We start from the raw sequence: 14813 nt of genomic DNA on the forward strand, positions 1-14813 counted from the left end.
GGGGTGGTAAAAATTCAACAAATAACTTTTCTTCCAACTGTTTTTATGCATTTAATTCACATAGGGAGTAACACACAACAAGGAATTTTTAAGTCTGAATAAAAATTCCTCCTGAACTCAGTTAAGTACCAAGGAAGTGAAATCTACTTGTGATATCATTCATATATTTCTTAATTATTCAAAGTGTCTTCCAGGAAGAGCAAATCTAGGACCTGAATTTCTAATGTAAAAGCAAGCAGAATGTATTAATTTTAATAACATTTTCTGCTTTCTTCATTCCTCAGAATGAAGCAAGTAAAAAGTACAAGCTCATTTATTTTTTCCTTTGCAAGCCGTCTTTAAGATAACTTAAATAAAATAGAAATTTAGAATCAAGAGGTCAGGATGTATTTTGAGTATGACTAACTTGATATTGTCACTATGATATAGCAGTAAATTTGCCCAGATAAGAAGTATTCAAATCCAAATTTAACTAGCACTTAGAACTAAAACTAATGGCCTGCACTGTTACTGTGTATAATATTTTTGAAGCAGTTTGCTAATAACAAATAATCTGTTGCAGGACTCGCCTTATTTTCAGTCAGCTTGGGTATGAAGATTACTCTGCAGTTAACATACAGATTTTAGGTTCTGAAGATACATATGGACCCCATGCTAAAAAGAAAATAGATGATGTAAGTACAAACAGAAGAATATGAAGCCTTTTCTGACCCATTTTAATTCCCCCATGTTATCTTTATGTAACTTTTTAAAGAGATTACTTACTGGGGGAACTGAGCTAACAACATCTTGCAAATACTTTTGCATATGCCTAACTTTAGGTTCGTGTGTAGACCCGTGAACATCAATGTGAATACTCAAAAGTTAAGTAATGAATAAATATTTGTAGGATTGAGACCTTGCTGTGCAACAAATGCATTGTTATGAAATCTAAAGAAACACTTTTTAACTTATGTGTGTGTGTGTAAATAAATATCTGCCCAAGAGCAAACTTTATAATAGTAGGAGTTCTTTTGATGTGATCACATATTACACATATATAAATTATATTAAAATACTTTAAAAGAATGTTAATGTTACACAGTTAAGCATTCAGAATTTAGGAGATACCAGAATTAAGGTTGCCTTAATTAGGCCCCCTTGTGTATATGCATTATGATAGTCTTTAATTGCATGATAATGTGCTGTGTTTTATTACTTGTTAAATACATATGTATGGATTTGAATGGTAGCCATAGTGGGTGCAACTACCATGCATCTGCTGCAACTAAATCCATACATATGAAGGTCTGTAAAAGACAGCAATAAATCTTGAGTTAAGTCATACACTTAAATATTTGGGTTGTGTGGCTTGTTCCAAAACAGTAGCATCTAATTCTTCTTTGTCAGTTGCAAAGTCTTGCAAAATTCCAAAATACATGTTTGGCAAAGCTCAGTCTATGAATCTGATGTGAGGAATGTGTCAGTATTTCAAAATTGCTGAATATATATGTTTATAGGAGACAAGAACATGTGTTATGTAGAAAGTTAAACTGTTTATGAAGAGTCAATTTCTACAATAGAACTAGGTAACTTATCAGTGTAAATGTTTATTTTAATGTTTATAATTAACTTCATTCTGCAGTGCAGCAAAACTCCCTCTGCTAAATCAGAGTGTAATACTTATGTGGTGGACCTATGTCTTCCCTTTCCAGGATCATCTGCTCTGATTCTCTGTTTTAAACACACACAAACGTATTAAATAATATTACTAAGGTCAGTCTCTCAGAAATTAGGAAATGTCAGAATTAAAGTTGCCTGTGCATTATGGTGCTGTCTTTAATTACATGATATAATACTCTTTTTTTCCCCCCTCAGGACCCATGTTCTCAGTTAGTTAGTACACAGAATGGAGAGTGCTCACTTAATTAGCAGCTATTCAGTATTTTTCTTTTCTCCTCCTTGCTCCATCTGTAGCCCCCACTTTAGTTACAGCAAAACATTCAAACCCTGCTCTAAAGACAGTATTTTAATTTCTTCATGAGCTTTTCTATGGCACTCATCACTATAATATCTGAGTGCTTCATAAACATTCATTTATTTTTGCAACACCGCTATGAGATGAGCGGCTATTATAATCCCCATTTTACAGATACAGAACTGACACATGGAGAATATAAGATCATCAAACCCCCTGGTCTCAACTCAAGTAGCCAAAAAAATGAGGAACCCATGATTAGCAACTATCTGTCAAAAGGTTAGCTTAAGTGATTTGCTTAGCATCACATAGAAAGTTTTTGGTAGAGACTAGGATAGAATCTAGTTCTCCAGAACAACATTCAGCTGCTTCAAGCACAGACCATCCTTTCTCATCCTGCAATCCCCTACCTCAGTCATTACACATCTTCCAAGTTCTGGAACGATTTATGTAGTTGTCCTACAGAGAGTTTCCTTCACTACTTATTCATCCTCAGAGCAGGTCAGTACTATGCACTGAATGAGGGAGAGAGCCTATGGAAAAAATATGTGATTGTGTAACTAGAGATGCTGTCATAATGTATATATCCAGGGGGACTGAACTGAGTTTGCACAGGCAGCTTTAATTTTGGCATTTCCATATTTTTGAATGCTTGACTTTAGCATGCAACCTTAATGTTCTTTTAAAGCAAATTGCAAAAAAAGAAAAAAAAATCATGTGGCACCATATTGACACCTACCTGGTTCATCAACAGGGTTGGAACCCTTATATCTACCCCATAGACCTCTGGCACTTAAGCTAACAAAATAACTGATAGCCATAGTAGATTATCATCCTTTAAGGAAACCAGCACTACAATGGAATGAGAAACTTTACCAATATGTTTCACAGATATTTGCTGACAGCAGAGGAATGGTGAAACTGTGCAATGTTGAGTTCCATTTCAGGCTCTGGAGGGAAGAATGCTCTAGAGGGCATAGACTCTTCTGCCTATTTCCCACAGGGGTAACTCCTTCTTCACTTTCTATTCCAACCTGTCCTTGGCTCAGTCTTGGCTCTTCTTCACCCTTGGCTCCTTGGCTCAGTCCCATTCTCCTCACCTAATTAATTAATTCCAGTCTCCCTTCTTCATGTTTCTCATCTCAGCCTCAGTCTTCTCCACTGTTTTTCCTCACCATCAGATCATTGTCCCCAGTTTCCTTGTGCAGCCAATCCCAGGCCTCCCACTTCTGGCTCCTCTTTTTCAAAGCCTTATAACGTGGCCAAACTTGGGCAGATTTTCATGGGGACGTCAAAAACACATCACTGACACAGGCCATTCCCCAACCAAATTTCAAATCCCTGCTCCAAAGCACGGGGGCACTAGAACGTCTCAAAGAAAAGGTCATCAGAATTTTTAAGCGTGGATGAAACATCATCTTTTTCCCTAGCTTTGTTTTTGGAAATAACTCAATCATTTTGGCTGAAATTTAAAACACACACACACACGCGCGCACACACACACACACACAGAGTAATTGGAAATAGGCAACTAGCCCTGCACATATCGGCCTTAGTTAGGTGGCGGAGAATGATGTCAAGGGAAGTATTAAACATGCAGTGGCATTGACATGAGTGGCATGGCTTGAACACTGCTGGTAGTTTCTAGCCAGGGAGTTTGGATGGAGCCTATTAGGCCATAGATTTTGTGGGTGGCATATGCAGAGCTGCTTGGGATGGGAATGAAAATATAAAAGCAGACATTTGCGGATATTCACCCGCTTTGGCCTCCCACTAAGGCCACTTAGGTTACTGTAGCTCCTGTAAAAGCTCCTGAGTGGAAGTGGATAGCACCAGTAAGGAGATTGCTCTTCTGTAAAGGGGGGCGGAAGGGCAAAATTTCATTAAGGATGGTAGAAATTTCAGGGGATGTCTTTTCTGCCCCTACCTTATGTCAGGCTGGAAGGAGGTCACTAGTGGAGTCCCTCAAGGATCGGTTTTGGGACCGATCTTATTTAACCATTTTATTACTGACCTTGGCACAAAGAGCGGGAATGTGCTAATAAGGTTTGCGGATGACACAAAGCTGGGGGGTATTGCTAACACGGAGAAGGACAGGGATACTATTCAGGAAGATCTGGACCACCTTGTAAACTGGAGTAATAGTAATAGGATGAAATACAATAGTGAAAAGTGCAAGATCATGCACTTAGGGATTAATAATAAGAATTTTAGATATACGTTGGGGACGCATCAGTTGGAAGCGACAGAGGAGGAGAAGGACCTTGGGGTATTGGTTGATAGCAGGATGACTATGAGCTGCCAATGTGATACGGCTGTTAAAAAAGCAAATGTGATTTTAGGATGCATCAGGCGAGGTATTTCCAGCAAGGATAAAGAGGTGTTAGTACCGTTATATAAGGCGCTGGTGAGACCCCATCTGGAATATTGTGTGCAGTTCTGGTGTCCCATGTTCAAGAAGGATGAATTCAAACTGGAACAGGTCCAGAGACGGGCTACTCGGATTATCCGAGGAATGGAAAACCTGCCTTATGAAAGGAGACTCAAAGAGCTTGGCTTGTTTAGCCTGGCCAAAAGAAGGCTACGGGGGGATATGCTTGCTCTATATAAATATATCAGGGGGGTTAACGTTAGGGAGGGAGAGGAATTATTTAAGTTTAGTACTAATGTAGGCACGAGAACGAATGGGTACAAACTGGATATTAGGAAGTTTAGACTTGAAATTAGACGAAGGTTTCTAACCATTAGGGGAGTGAAGTTCTGGAACAGCCTTCCGAGGGAAGTAGTGGGGGCAAAAGACTTATCTGGCTTTAAGACTAAGCTTGATAAGTATATGGAGGGGATGTTATGATAGGATAGTTTAATTTGGGCAATTGATCTTGGATTATCACCAGATAAGTCTGCTCAATGGTCTGCGGGGAGATGTTGGATGGGATGGGAACTGAGTTACTGCAGAGAATTCCTTCTTGGGTGCTGGCTGGTGAGTCTTGCCCACATGCTCAGGGTTTAGCTGATCGCCATATTTGGGGTCGGGAAGGAATTTTCCTCCAGGGCGGATTGGCAGGGGCCCTGGAGGTTTTTCGCCTTCCCCTGCAGCATGGGGCCTGGGTCGCTTGCTGGTGGATTCTCTGCAGCTTGAAGTCTTCAAACCAATTCTGAGGATTTCAATAACTCAGTCCTGGGTTAGGGGTTGTTATAAAAGTGGATGGGTAGGGTTCTGTGGCCTGCCTTGTGCAGGAGGTCAGACTGGATGATCATATTGGTCCCTTCTGACCTATGAGTCTATGAGTCTATTACCAGGAGTATTAAAGCTGAAAGGGCCAAGAACTCATTTGTACTCCTTTGTTGACAATTCAGTTTCTGAGCTGTTACCTATAGACAGTGCTCTGTCTTCCCAGGTGTGAAGTTGGACAGAGAGTAATATACCTCCCTATTGGGAAGGTGGTGGTGGTGGTGGTTGTGGTGTTTTTGTTTGTTTGTATTGCAGTAGTGTCCAAAGACTCATTGCAGATCTTACAATCTAAATTTAAGATGAGAGACAAGATGTGTGTATGATAGACATGATAATAGTGAGACAGTTATGTATAGTATAATTAACACAGTCACAGCACACACCCCTGGATAACTATTGAGCCTACTTTCCATAAATGTCTGCTGAGGTGGGTGGAGTGAGGAGAGAGGGGTTTGGCTGCATGAGCACAGTATGGTTATGGTGCCTTTCTTCAGTTTTCAGGTTAGCCTCTGTAGTTTTCAAGCCAAGGCATAATGCAGATTTTAGTAAGGCCCAATATCTGTAGTTAAAGTTTTGCATACTTCCTACAATATTTGTTCTGTAACTGTTTCTTTTAGGCCAAGCATTGTAGCATCAACTAGTCTATAATTTAGACATATCAACCACACTTTACATTAAGAGTACATATATAAATAGTTTTATTAAGAAGTAATAAATGATTAAATAGATATTATAAGCATGTTATAGATATGAATATTATGTTATAGATGGTTATAAGCAACCGTTGAACTCAATAACAATTGATTAATCATTTACTGAAACATCTGTTAATTGTTTATTAATGCTCCACATACTGTTTATATACATATCCTTACTATAGGATATGACTGAAATATTTAACTTTGTCTAGCTAGCACTTTTTGCTAAATAAGTGTCCACTAGATTTTTAAACATGACCATGTAAATCTGGATGTATTAATGACTATGCAGATATCCTATACATCTGCAGTTCCCAACATTGGATTCAGGCTCCACACCTAAAATCACCCAACCATAAACTTTCATAATAAAATTATAATAATTTGACTTTCTTTTTTCGCCTTTTATTCAAGCCTGAACTAATTAACTACCGGTTTATAAAGTTGGGACATTTTAACCCTCTCCTATTCTAAGAGCATGTCTACACTGGTACAGTCAGGAAAGTGAAGCCAAATGAACTACAGTTGTAAATTCAAAGTGTGTTAGTTAAATCACATTAAACCCCGGTGTGGACACTTTCATTTAGAAGTAAAGTGGCCTTAATTCACTTTAGCTTAGTGTACTAGCTAAAGCTCTGATGTAGTCCCATAACGACGTTAATATGAACTGAGTATCTTTTAGTTTGCACCAACAGGGTCCACATGGGGCAGTTACAGTGCAACACTTCAGAGCACTCTACAATTCACACCCCTGCAGTCCACATTGTGGCACTATGTAGACAAGCTCTTAGACCACTTTACTTCTGAACGAAAGCACCCATACAAGGGGTTTTAATGCACCAATAGTTAATTTGGCACCAATGGTTAATTTGGCTTAACTTCCCAGGTAGACAAGTCCTACTAAGAGTTATCAAAACAGAACTGAAATTACAAAGTCAATTTTTCATAGCTCCCATCACATGTGATAGTGTGCCACGAGGACAAACTTTAAGGATATATTTTATAAAGTGTACAAACAGCCAGTACTCTGACCACATTTATACAACTGAAAAAAATCAAACAAAGCAGCAATCTTCAGGCATCTTCTTAAGAACTGTTAGGACACAGAACAGGAGGAAGCTTCCAGCTCAAATTTAACAAGGAATGTATTTTTCACATCCACAGCTTCAAGACTTAGAGACTAAATTAGTGCAATTAAGTCATCTGGTAATTAGTAGGAAACATGTCTATACAAAATAAAACATTTATGGATTTACATCTGTTTCCGGACTATATCAGGCCTTCAATATTCCTTTTATATTTCCATTTGGCCTTATGCTTACTTCCTAGCTTTCAGATAAAGGATGCTGCAGTGATCTAAAAAATAAAAAACACAAGGTAAATTGTTTGTTAGTTCTAAAAATATTATCTGTGTGTGTAAACCCTGCAGTGGGCATCTAGCAGTAGGGAAAACTAACATACTGTAGCAATCAGATGTTACCTGAAATGAGCCACAGTGGTGCATATTTCAAGTACTGTATCTTGAGAGGTACTGGGCTGTGTATCAGCTATGTGATTTTAAGCACTTGGGAAGTTCCCTAGTGGTATATTAATACAAACGCAAGAGTATCATATTTGTTAGTATCAGGGCGTGACTGTGTTAGTCTGTATCCACAAAAACAACAAGGAGTCTGGTGGCACCTTAAAGACTAACAGATTTATTTCAGCATAAGCTTTCGTGGGTAAAAAACCCACTTCTTCAGATGCATGGAGTGAAAATTACAGATGCAGGCATTGTTATACTGACACGTGAAGAGAAGGGAGTTACCTCACAAGTGGAGAACCAGTGTTGACAGGGCCAGTACAGTCAGGGTGGATGTAATTCACTCCCAATAATTGAGGAGGAGGTGTCAATTCCAGGAGAGGAAAAGTTGCTTCTGCAATGAGCCAGCCACTCCCAGTCCCTATTCAAGCCCAAATTAATGGTGTTAAATTTGCAAATGAATTTTAGTTCTACAGTTTCTCTTTGAAGTCTGTTTCTGAAGTTTTTTTGTTCAAGTATGGCTACTCTTAAATCTGTTATAGAATGTCCAGGAAGATTGAAGGGTTCTCCTATTGGCTTTTGTATGTTACTATTCCTGATGTCCGATTTGTGTCAATTTATTCTTTTACGTAGAGACTGTCAGTTTGGCCAATGTACATGGCAGTAGGGCATTGCTGGCATATGATGGCATATACCACATTAGTAGATGTGCAGGTGAATGGGTCCCTGATGGTGTGGCTGATGTGGTTGGGTCCTCTGATGGTGTCACCAGAGTAGATATGGGGACAGAGTTGGCAACAAGGTTGTTACAGTGTTTGGTTCCTGGGTTAGTGTTTCTGTGGAGTGGTGTGTAGTTGCTGCTAATGCCAGTAGGTATCTAGTCCTTCCTGCTTCACAGGGAGCTTTTGTATTATAAACAATAGGACTGATGATGGTTTTTTTACTAAATAACATGGGTTATTCAGCTTTCACACACAGAGCTATCCAGGCCTGATCTTTGATGTTTACGAGGATTGTAGTGGGGGACTCCCTATTTTGGGGAGAGGAAGAATCTCTGACCTCTTTGTGGCTGTGAAGGAGCCATCTCGGTTTCCACTGACAGCATTAGGATCATTGTATCCTCCCTCCCAGCCACTGGCTTGCTACTTGCAACTGAGCCAGCTCCTCCTGTGAGTTACTAGTGCAGCCTGTAGCTATCAAGGGGGAAAAGCTCAGTGAAGGAGCTGATACAGTGGTAGGCTGCTGGACTATGGATGGGCAGAGGAAACGGGAACATGGTCTCCCCAATTACCCACAGCAGTTCCCTGTGAGGAGGTCAGAAGGTAATAGTAGACTGGCAGAAGAAGTGTACGACCCAGTACCTGTTGGGGAGGAGGAAGTTAAAAGAAGGGTAAACCCTAGTGAGCAGAGATGATGCCTTCTCTCTAGGGTCCTGCAGGGGTGATTCTAATGGGAAACTGAAATAAAATATGGAAGAGACAGCTTAATGAAGTAGAAAGCGAAAAGGGCATTGAACAAACAGAGAATGAGGATAATCTCTGACTGGTTTGGCTCCACTTTGTTGGATTCTACCTTTTTGGTTGCTTTACTTCTTTTCTCTGCCCATTTTTTGCTAGAATATATCATGAGTCTAATATTCTTTATGCACAACATTCCAGAAGCAAAGTCTAAAGCAGTATGGGTTTTGTAGAAACTAATAATATATTTAATATTGAATGTTGGCGTGTTTTCATAGAACATCTCCTTTCCCTGTGAAAATTTCTTTATAGCAAAAGGGCTGAAGAAAATGGAAATGAGGAAAAAAAGGCTCCTCATATTGAGAGGCCAAATCCTGCTCCTGTTTGAATAAATGAGAGTTTGGCCATTGTGTTAAATGGGATCAGGATTTCATGTGAACTTATCAAATAAACTTTTAGATTTTTTCTCCATGTTCACTAACAAACAGAGTAAATCTCTTAGCAAAACTAGGTTTGAGACACAAAGTCTGCAGTGAAGAAATTAAAGTTTGTATTAAGTCTAACATGACCTTGGATAGACCTAGAGGGGTTGCAAGAAGAACTTAGGATGAACTGTAAATTGTATAATATAGCTGACTGTCAGGAAGAGGAAATATTTCACAACACTTTATAATTCCATGTGAGAAAAATCTGATCTGTAGGGTTATAACTCTATGCAATCCCATTTCATATAAAAAATAGAAACATTTATTATTGTTCCTAGGGAACTGAGGATGGTATATTAGATTTGTATTCCAAATAACTGATATAGGGCTTATTATTGGAACTTTGATCAAAAGGGTAGAATCAAAGCTGATGCAAGCATTTACCTTACTGAAGAATGTAAATTCTCACTTGAGAAAACACAGGTATGGTTGGTTGCTTGTGGTAAAAAAAGAAACTTAAAGCTGACAGAGGCTGTCACTGAAATGAGATTAAAAGCAGAAAATGATTAGAGGAAACTGCAGGAGGAATCTTATCCCAGCTGCAAAAAAGGAGAGTATTTAGAAATGCCGTATTTAGGCAGATACGATTAGGGATTACATCTGCACAAGACAAGCAAAAATTTAAGTATAAAGAGAAAAACATACAATAGAGAGGTTTTTTTTGTGTTTTTTTTTTTTAAAGGTGAAATCCTGGCACCGTTGAAGTCAATGGGAGGTTTGCCATTGACTTCATGGGAGACAAGGTTTCATCCTAAAGCTTTCACCAGAGTGTAGACCCCAATAGAGGATCCTCCAGTGGCAGAAAGTCCATTCCAAGGCAGACTTTGCAGAATGAAAATCAAAGTGAGAAGTGGGTATGGTTGGCCTGGGGAAGTGGAGTACGGCTAGAGAGCTAGAAGAAGGTATGGGAGGGTGGAGGTAGTGCGTTGACTTAATGCATCCCCACAGCAGTTTCTGCTAGCAACATAAGAATAACCATACTGGGCCAAACCAAAGATCCATCTAGCCCAGTATCCTGTTTTCTAACGGTGGCCAATGCCAGGTGCCCCAGAGGAAATAAACAGAAGAGGTAATCATCAGGTGATCCATCCCCTGTCCCCTATTCCCAGCTTCTGGCAAACAGAGGCTAGGGACACCATCCCTGCCCATCCTGGCTAATAGCCATTGATGGACCTATCTTCCATGAATTTATCTAGTTCTGTTTTGAACCCTGTTATAGTCTTGGCCTTCACAACATCCTCTGGCAAGGAGTTCCACACGTTGACTGTGCGTTGTGTGAAAAAATACTTCCTTTTGTTTCTTTTAAAACTGCTGCCTATTAATTTCATTTGGTGGCCCCTAGTTCTTGTGTCATGAGAAGGAGTAAATAACACTTCCTTATTTACTTTCTCCACACCAGTCATGATTTTATAGACCTCTATCATATCCCCCCTTAGTTATCTTTTTTTCAAGCTGAAAAGTCCCAGTCTTATTAATCTCTCCTCATACGGCAGTCGTTCCATTCCCCTAATCATTTTTGTTGCCCTTTTCTGAACCTTTCCCAATTCCAATATATCTCTTTTTTGAGATGGGGTGACCACATCTGCACTCAGTACTCAAGATTTGGGCATACCATGGATTTATATAGAGACAATGTGATATTTTTTGTCTTATTATCTGTTCTTTTCTTAATGACTCCCAACACTCTGTTTGCTTTTTTGACTGCTGCTGCACATTGAGTGGATGTTTTCACAGAACTATCTACAATGACTCCAAGATCTCTTTTTTGAGTGGTAACAGCTAATTTACACCCCATCGTTTTATATGTATAGTTGGGATTATGTTTTCCAATGTGCATTACTTCGCGTTATCAACACTGAATTTCGTCTACCATTTTGTTGCCCATTCACCCAGTTTTGAGAGGTCCTTTTGTTGCTTTTCTGGTAGTCTGCCTGGGGCTTAACTATCTTGTGTAGTTTTGTATCATCTGCCAATTTTGCCACTTCACTGTTTAGCCCTTTTTCCAGATCATTTATGAATATGTTAAATAGGACTAGTTCCAGTACAGACCTCTGGGGGACACCACTATTTACCTCTCTCCATTCTGAAAACTGATCATTTATTCCTACCCTCTGTTTCCTATCTTTTAACCAGTTACCAATCCATGAGAGAACCTTCCCTCTTATCCCATGACAGCTTACTTTTCTTAAGAGCCTTTGGTGAGGGACCTTGTCAAAGGCTTTCTGAAAATTGAAATACACTATAACCACTGGATCCCCATTGTCCACATGCTTGTTGAACCCCCCTCCCCAAGAATTCTAGTAGATTGGTGAGACATGATTTCCCTTTACAAAAACCATGTTGACTATTCCCAAACAAATTATGTTCATCTGTATGTCTGACAATTTTGTTCTTTACTATAGTTTCAGCTAATTTGTCCGATACTGAAGTTAGGCTTACTGGCCTGTAATTGCTGGGGTCACCTCTAGAGCCCTTTTAAAAAATTGGTGTCACATTATTTATCCTCCAGTCATTTGATACAGAATCTGATTTAAATGATAGGTTTCAGACTACAGTTAGTAATTCTGCAATTTCACATTTGAGTTCCTTCAAATCTTTTTTGTGACTACCATTTGGTCCTAGTGACTTACTGCTGTTTAATTTATCAGTTTGTCCCAGATTGAGGTATCTGATGATCCCTCAATCTGGGACAGTTCCTCAGATCTGTCACCTAAAAAGAATGGCTCAGTTTTGGCAATTTCCCTCATATCCTCAGCCGTGAAGACGGATGCAATTAATTCATTTAGTTTTGCTGCAATGACCTTATCATCCTTGAGTGCTCCTTTAGCACTTCTATCGTCCAGTGGCCCCACTGGTTGTTTGGCAGGCTTCCTGCTTCTGATGTACTTAAAAACAAATTTGCTATTTTTTTTTGAGTCTTTGGCTAACCGTTCCTCAAATTCTTTTTTGGCCTTCTTCCTAATTGTATTTTTACACTTCATTTGCCAGTGTTTATGCTCCTTTCTATTCTCCTCACTAGGATTTAACTTCCACTTTTGAAAGGATGCCTTTTTGCCTCTCTCTGCTTCTTTTACTTCATTGTTTAGCCATGGTGGCTCTTTTTTGGTTCTCTTACTATGTTTTTTTATTTGGGGTATACATTTAAGTTGAGCCTCTATTATACTGTCTTTTTTAAAAAAATTCCATTCAGCTTGCAGGCATTTTACTTTTGGTGCTGTACCTTTTAATTTCTGTTTAACTAACCTCATTTTTCTGTAGTTCCTCTTTCTGAAATTAAATGCTACAGTGTTGGGCTACTGTGGTGTTTTCCCCACCACAGGGATGTTAAATTTAATTATATTATGGTCACTATTACCAACTGGTCCGGCTGTCTTCACCTCTTGAACTTGATTCTATGCTCCGCGTAGGACTAAATGAAGGATTGCCTTTCCTCTGGTGCGTTCCAGGACTATCTGCTTCAAAAAACAGTAATGTAAGGTGTCAAGGAACTTTATCTCTGCATTCTGTCCTGAGGTCACATGTACCCAGTCAATACGGGGATAGTAGAAATCCCCCATTATTATTATTGAAGTTTTTATTTCAATAGCCTCTCTAATTTCCCTGAGCATTTCACAGTCACTATCACCATCCTGGTCAGGTGGTCGGTAATATATCCTTACTGCTATATTCTTATTATTGAAGCATGGAATTACTATCTATAGAGATTCTGTGGGGCACTTTGGTTCATTTAAGATTTTTACTTCATTTGATTCTACACTTTCTTTCACAATTAATGCCACTCCCCCACTAACACGACCTGGTCTGTCCTTCCGATATATCTTGTACCTTGGTATTACTGTGTCCCATTGATTATCCTCATTCCACCAAATTTCTGTGATGCCTATTATATCACTATCCTCATTTAATACAAGGCATTGTAGTTCACCCATCCTATTATTTAGACTTCTAGCACTGGTATATAAGTACTTTAAAAACTTGTCACTTTTTAGCTGTAATTGAATGAGACTTTTTGTCATATGACTGGTTCTCATCAGAGCCTACCTGTATTTTATCTTCCATACTCTTCTCCTTAGTAGAACATAGAGAATCTCCATTAGTAGCTCCTCCTCTAAGGGATGTCTGTCCGAACCATGTTCCACTCTGCACCCATTGTCTTTCCCCAAGCCTGATGGATATTTAAAAGTGCCTTCCTCTTATGAAACTAATGAGGAAAGAGGGCACAGTGTTTTCATTTCCCTCTTCTCCATGAGTGAATCCCTCGGGGAACAGCAGGCTCTCCTCATTTAGGGTTTGAGCCTGACCCGTTAGCTTTGACCCCACAATGTTTTCAATAGGTTCAAAATGAGACAAAAATGGGTTTACCCACCCCAATTTGAAAGTGAAGCAAGTGTTTCTTTTACTTAAATATTGGTTGAGATCAAATTAAATTCAAAAGTTCTCTAAGATATATTAGAATGCAACCCCAGACTTGATTTTCATTGGATGCACATAGTTATAGTGCTTAGTTATATTGTATAGTGATTGGCTTTTTGCAGTGTCTCAATTGCAGTAGTGATAGTTCAGTTTTGTATGATTCTACATGTTTAAATTTACTAGAACTCTGTATGTAAGTTAACCTTTGCTTATCATTCTTGAACCCATTACTCCTAATATTTGGAAATAGGGTCCACGGGAAGCTGTTATCTGGCTTGCTGTACACCATAAGCAAAAAAAGGCTGTGGAAATCTTCTCCAGAGAGATTGCACCAGCTGGAACTGGAATGGGTAAATATTCACTACTTTCTCTTAGTATCTGCCACTTACTTTTTTGTTTATTAATATTGTGATAGAATAATTAATATTGTGATAGATTTGGGGATTGGTCCTGCTTTGAGCAGGAGGTTGACTAGATGACCTCCTGAGGTCCCTTCCAACCCTGATATTCTGTGAACACAAAGACCCAGTTACAGGGTTTCCCCTAGAGCTATGTGCTGTAGGAGCACAAACTTGAACATATAGTTTGCTGAAATGGGGCCTAAGATATTAACAAACTTTTCAGTTGTTGATTTTGTTTGAAGACTCGCCTTTTACTCCTCCAGTGTTTCTCAGCATTGCTGCTGCTGCTACCTTTAAAAAAAAAGACTTTTTATTACGGCAAAGTTGCTATAAAATGTTAACATACTACATCGTACATTATTTATTCAGGATTAGGTTAGTAGTCAAAGAATCTGGCTAAAGATTCTAGTGTGGTGGATTTGATTTAAATCAATTTGATTTAAGGAGACTGGATTTAATCATGGATTTCTCCATAAAAGTGCATTCTTGTTGGTTGTTATAACCTTAATACATATTCTTCAAAACTCCGAGATCGATGTAGGTTTCATTTTTAGAAGGTACACACTATACATTTTTAAAGTGATTTATTTTGAAAACTTTTCAGATTCGTTTTACAGTGATATCAGAAAATGAATAATTGAAACTATA

General features: G+C 38.9%; 1 protein-coding gene across 1 annotated transcript in view; it reads left to right on the forward strand.

The window, feature by feature from the left end:
• The window catches only part of LOC127047382 (uncharacterized), a 106540-nt gene that overhangs the window by 34879 nt on the left and 56848 nt on the right, over positions 1-14813 (forward strand). The window contains exons 12-13 of the mRNA XM_050945498.1: positions 563-674; positions 14015-14114. Of these exons, the coding sequence (XP_050801455.1) occupies positions 563-674; positions 14015-14114 (212 nt within the window). The remainder of the gene's footprint in view (positions 1-562; positions 675-14014; positions 14115-14813) is intronic.

This window comes from Gopherus flavomarginatus, chromosome 3 (genome assembly GCF_025201925.1).
Source record: "Gopherus flavomarginatus isolate rGopFla2 chromosome 3, rGopFla2.mat.asm, whole genome shotgun sequence".
NCBI lineage: Eukaryota > Metazoa > Chordata > Testudines > Testudinidae > Gopherus > Gopherus flavomarginatus.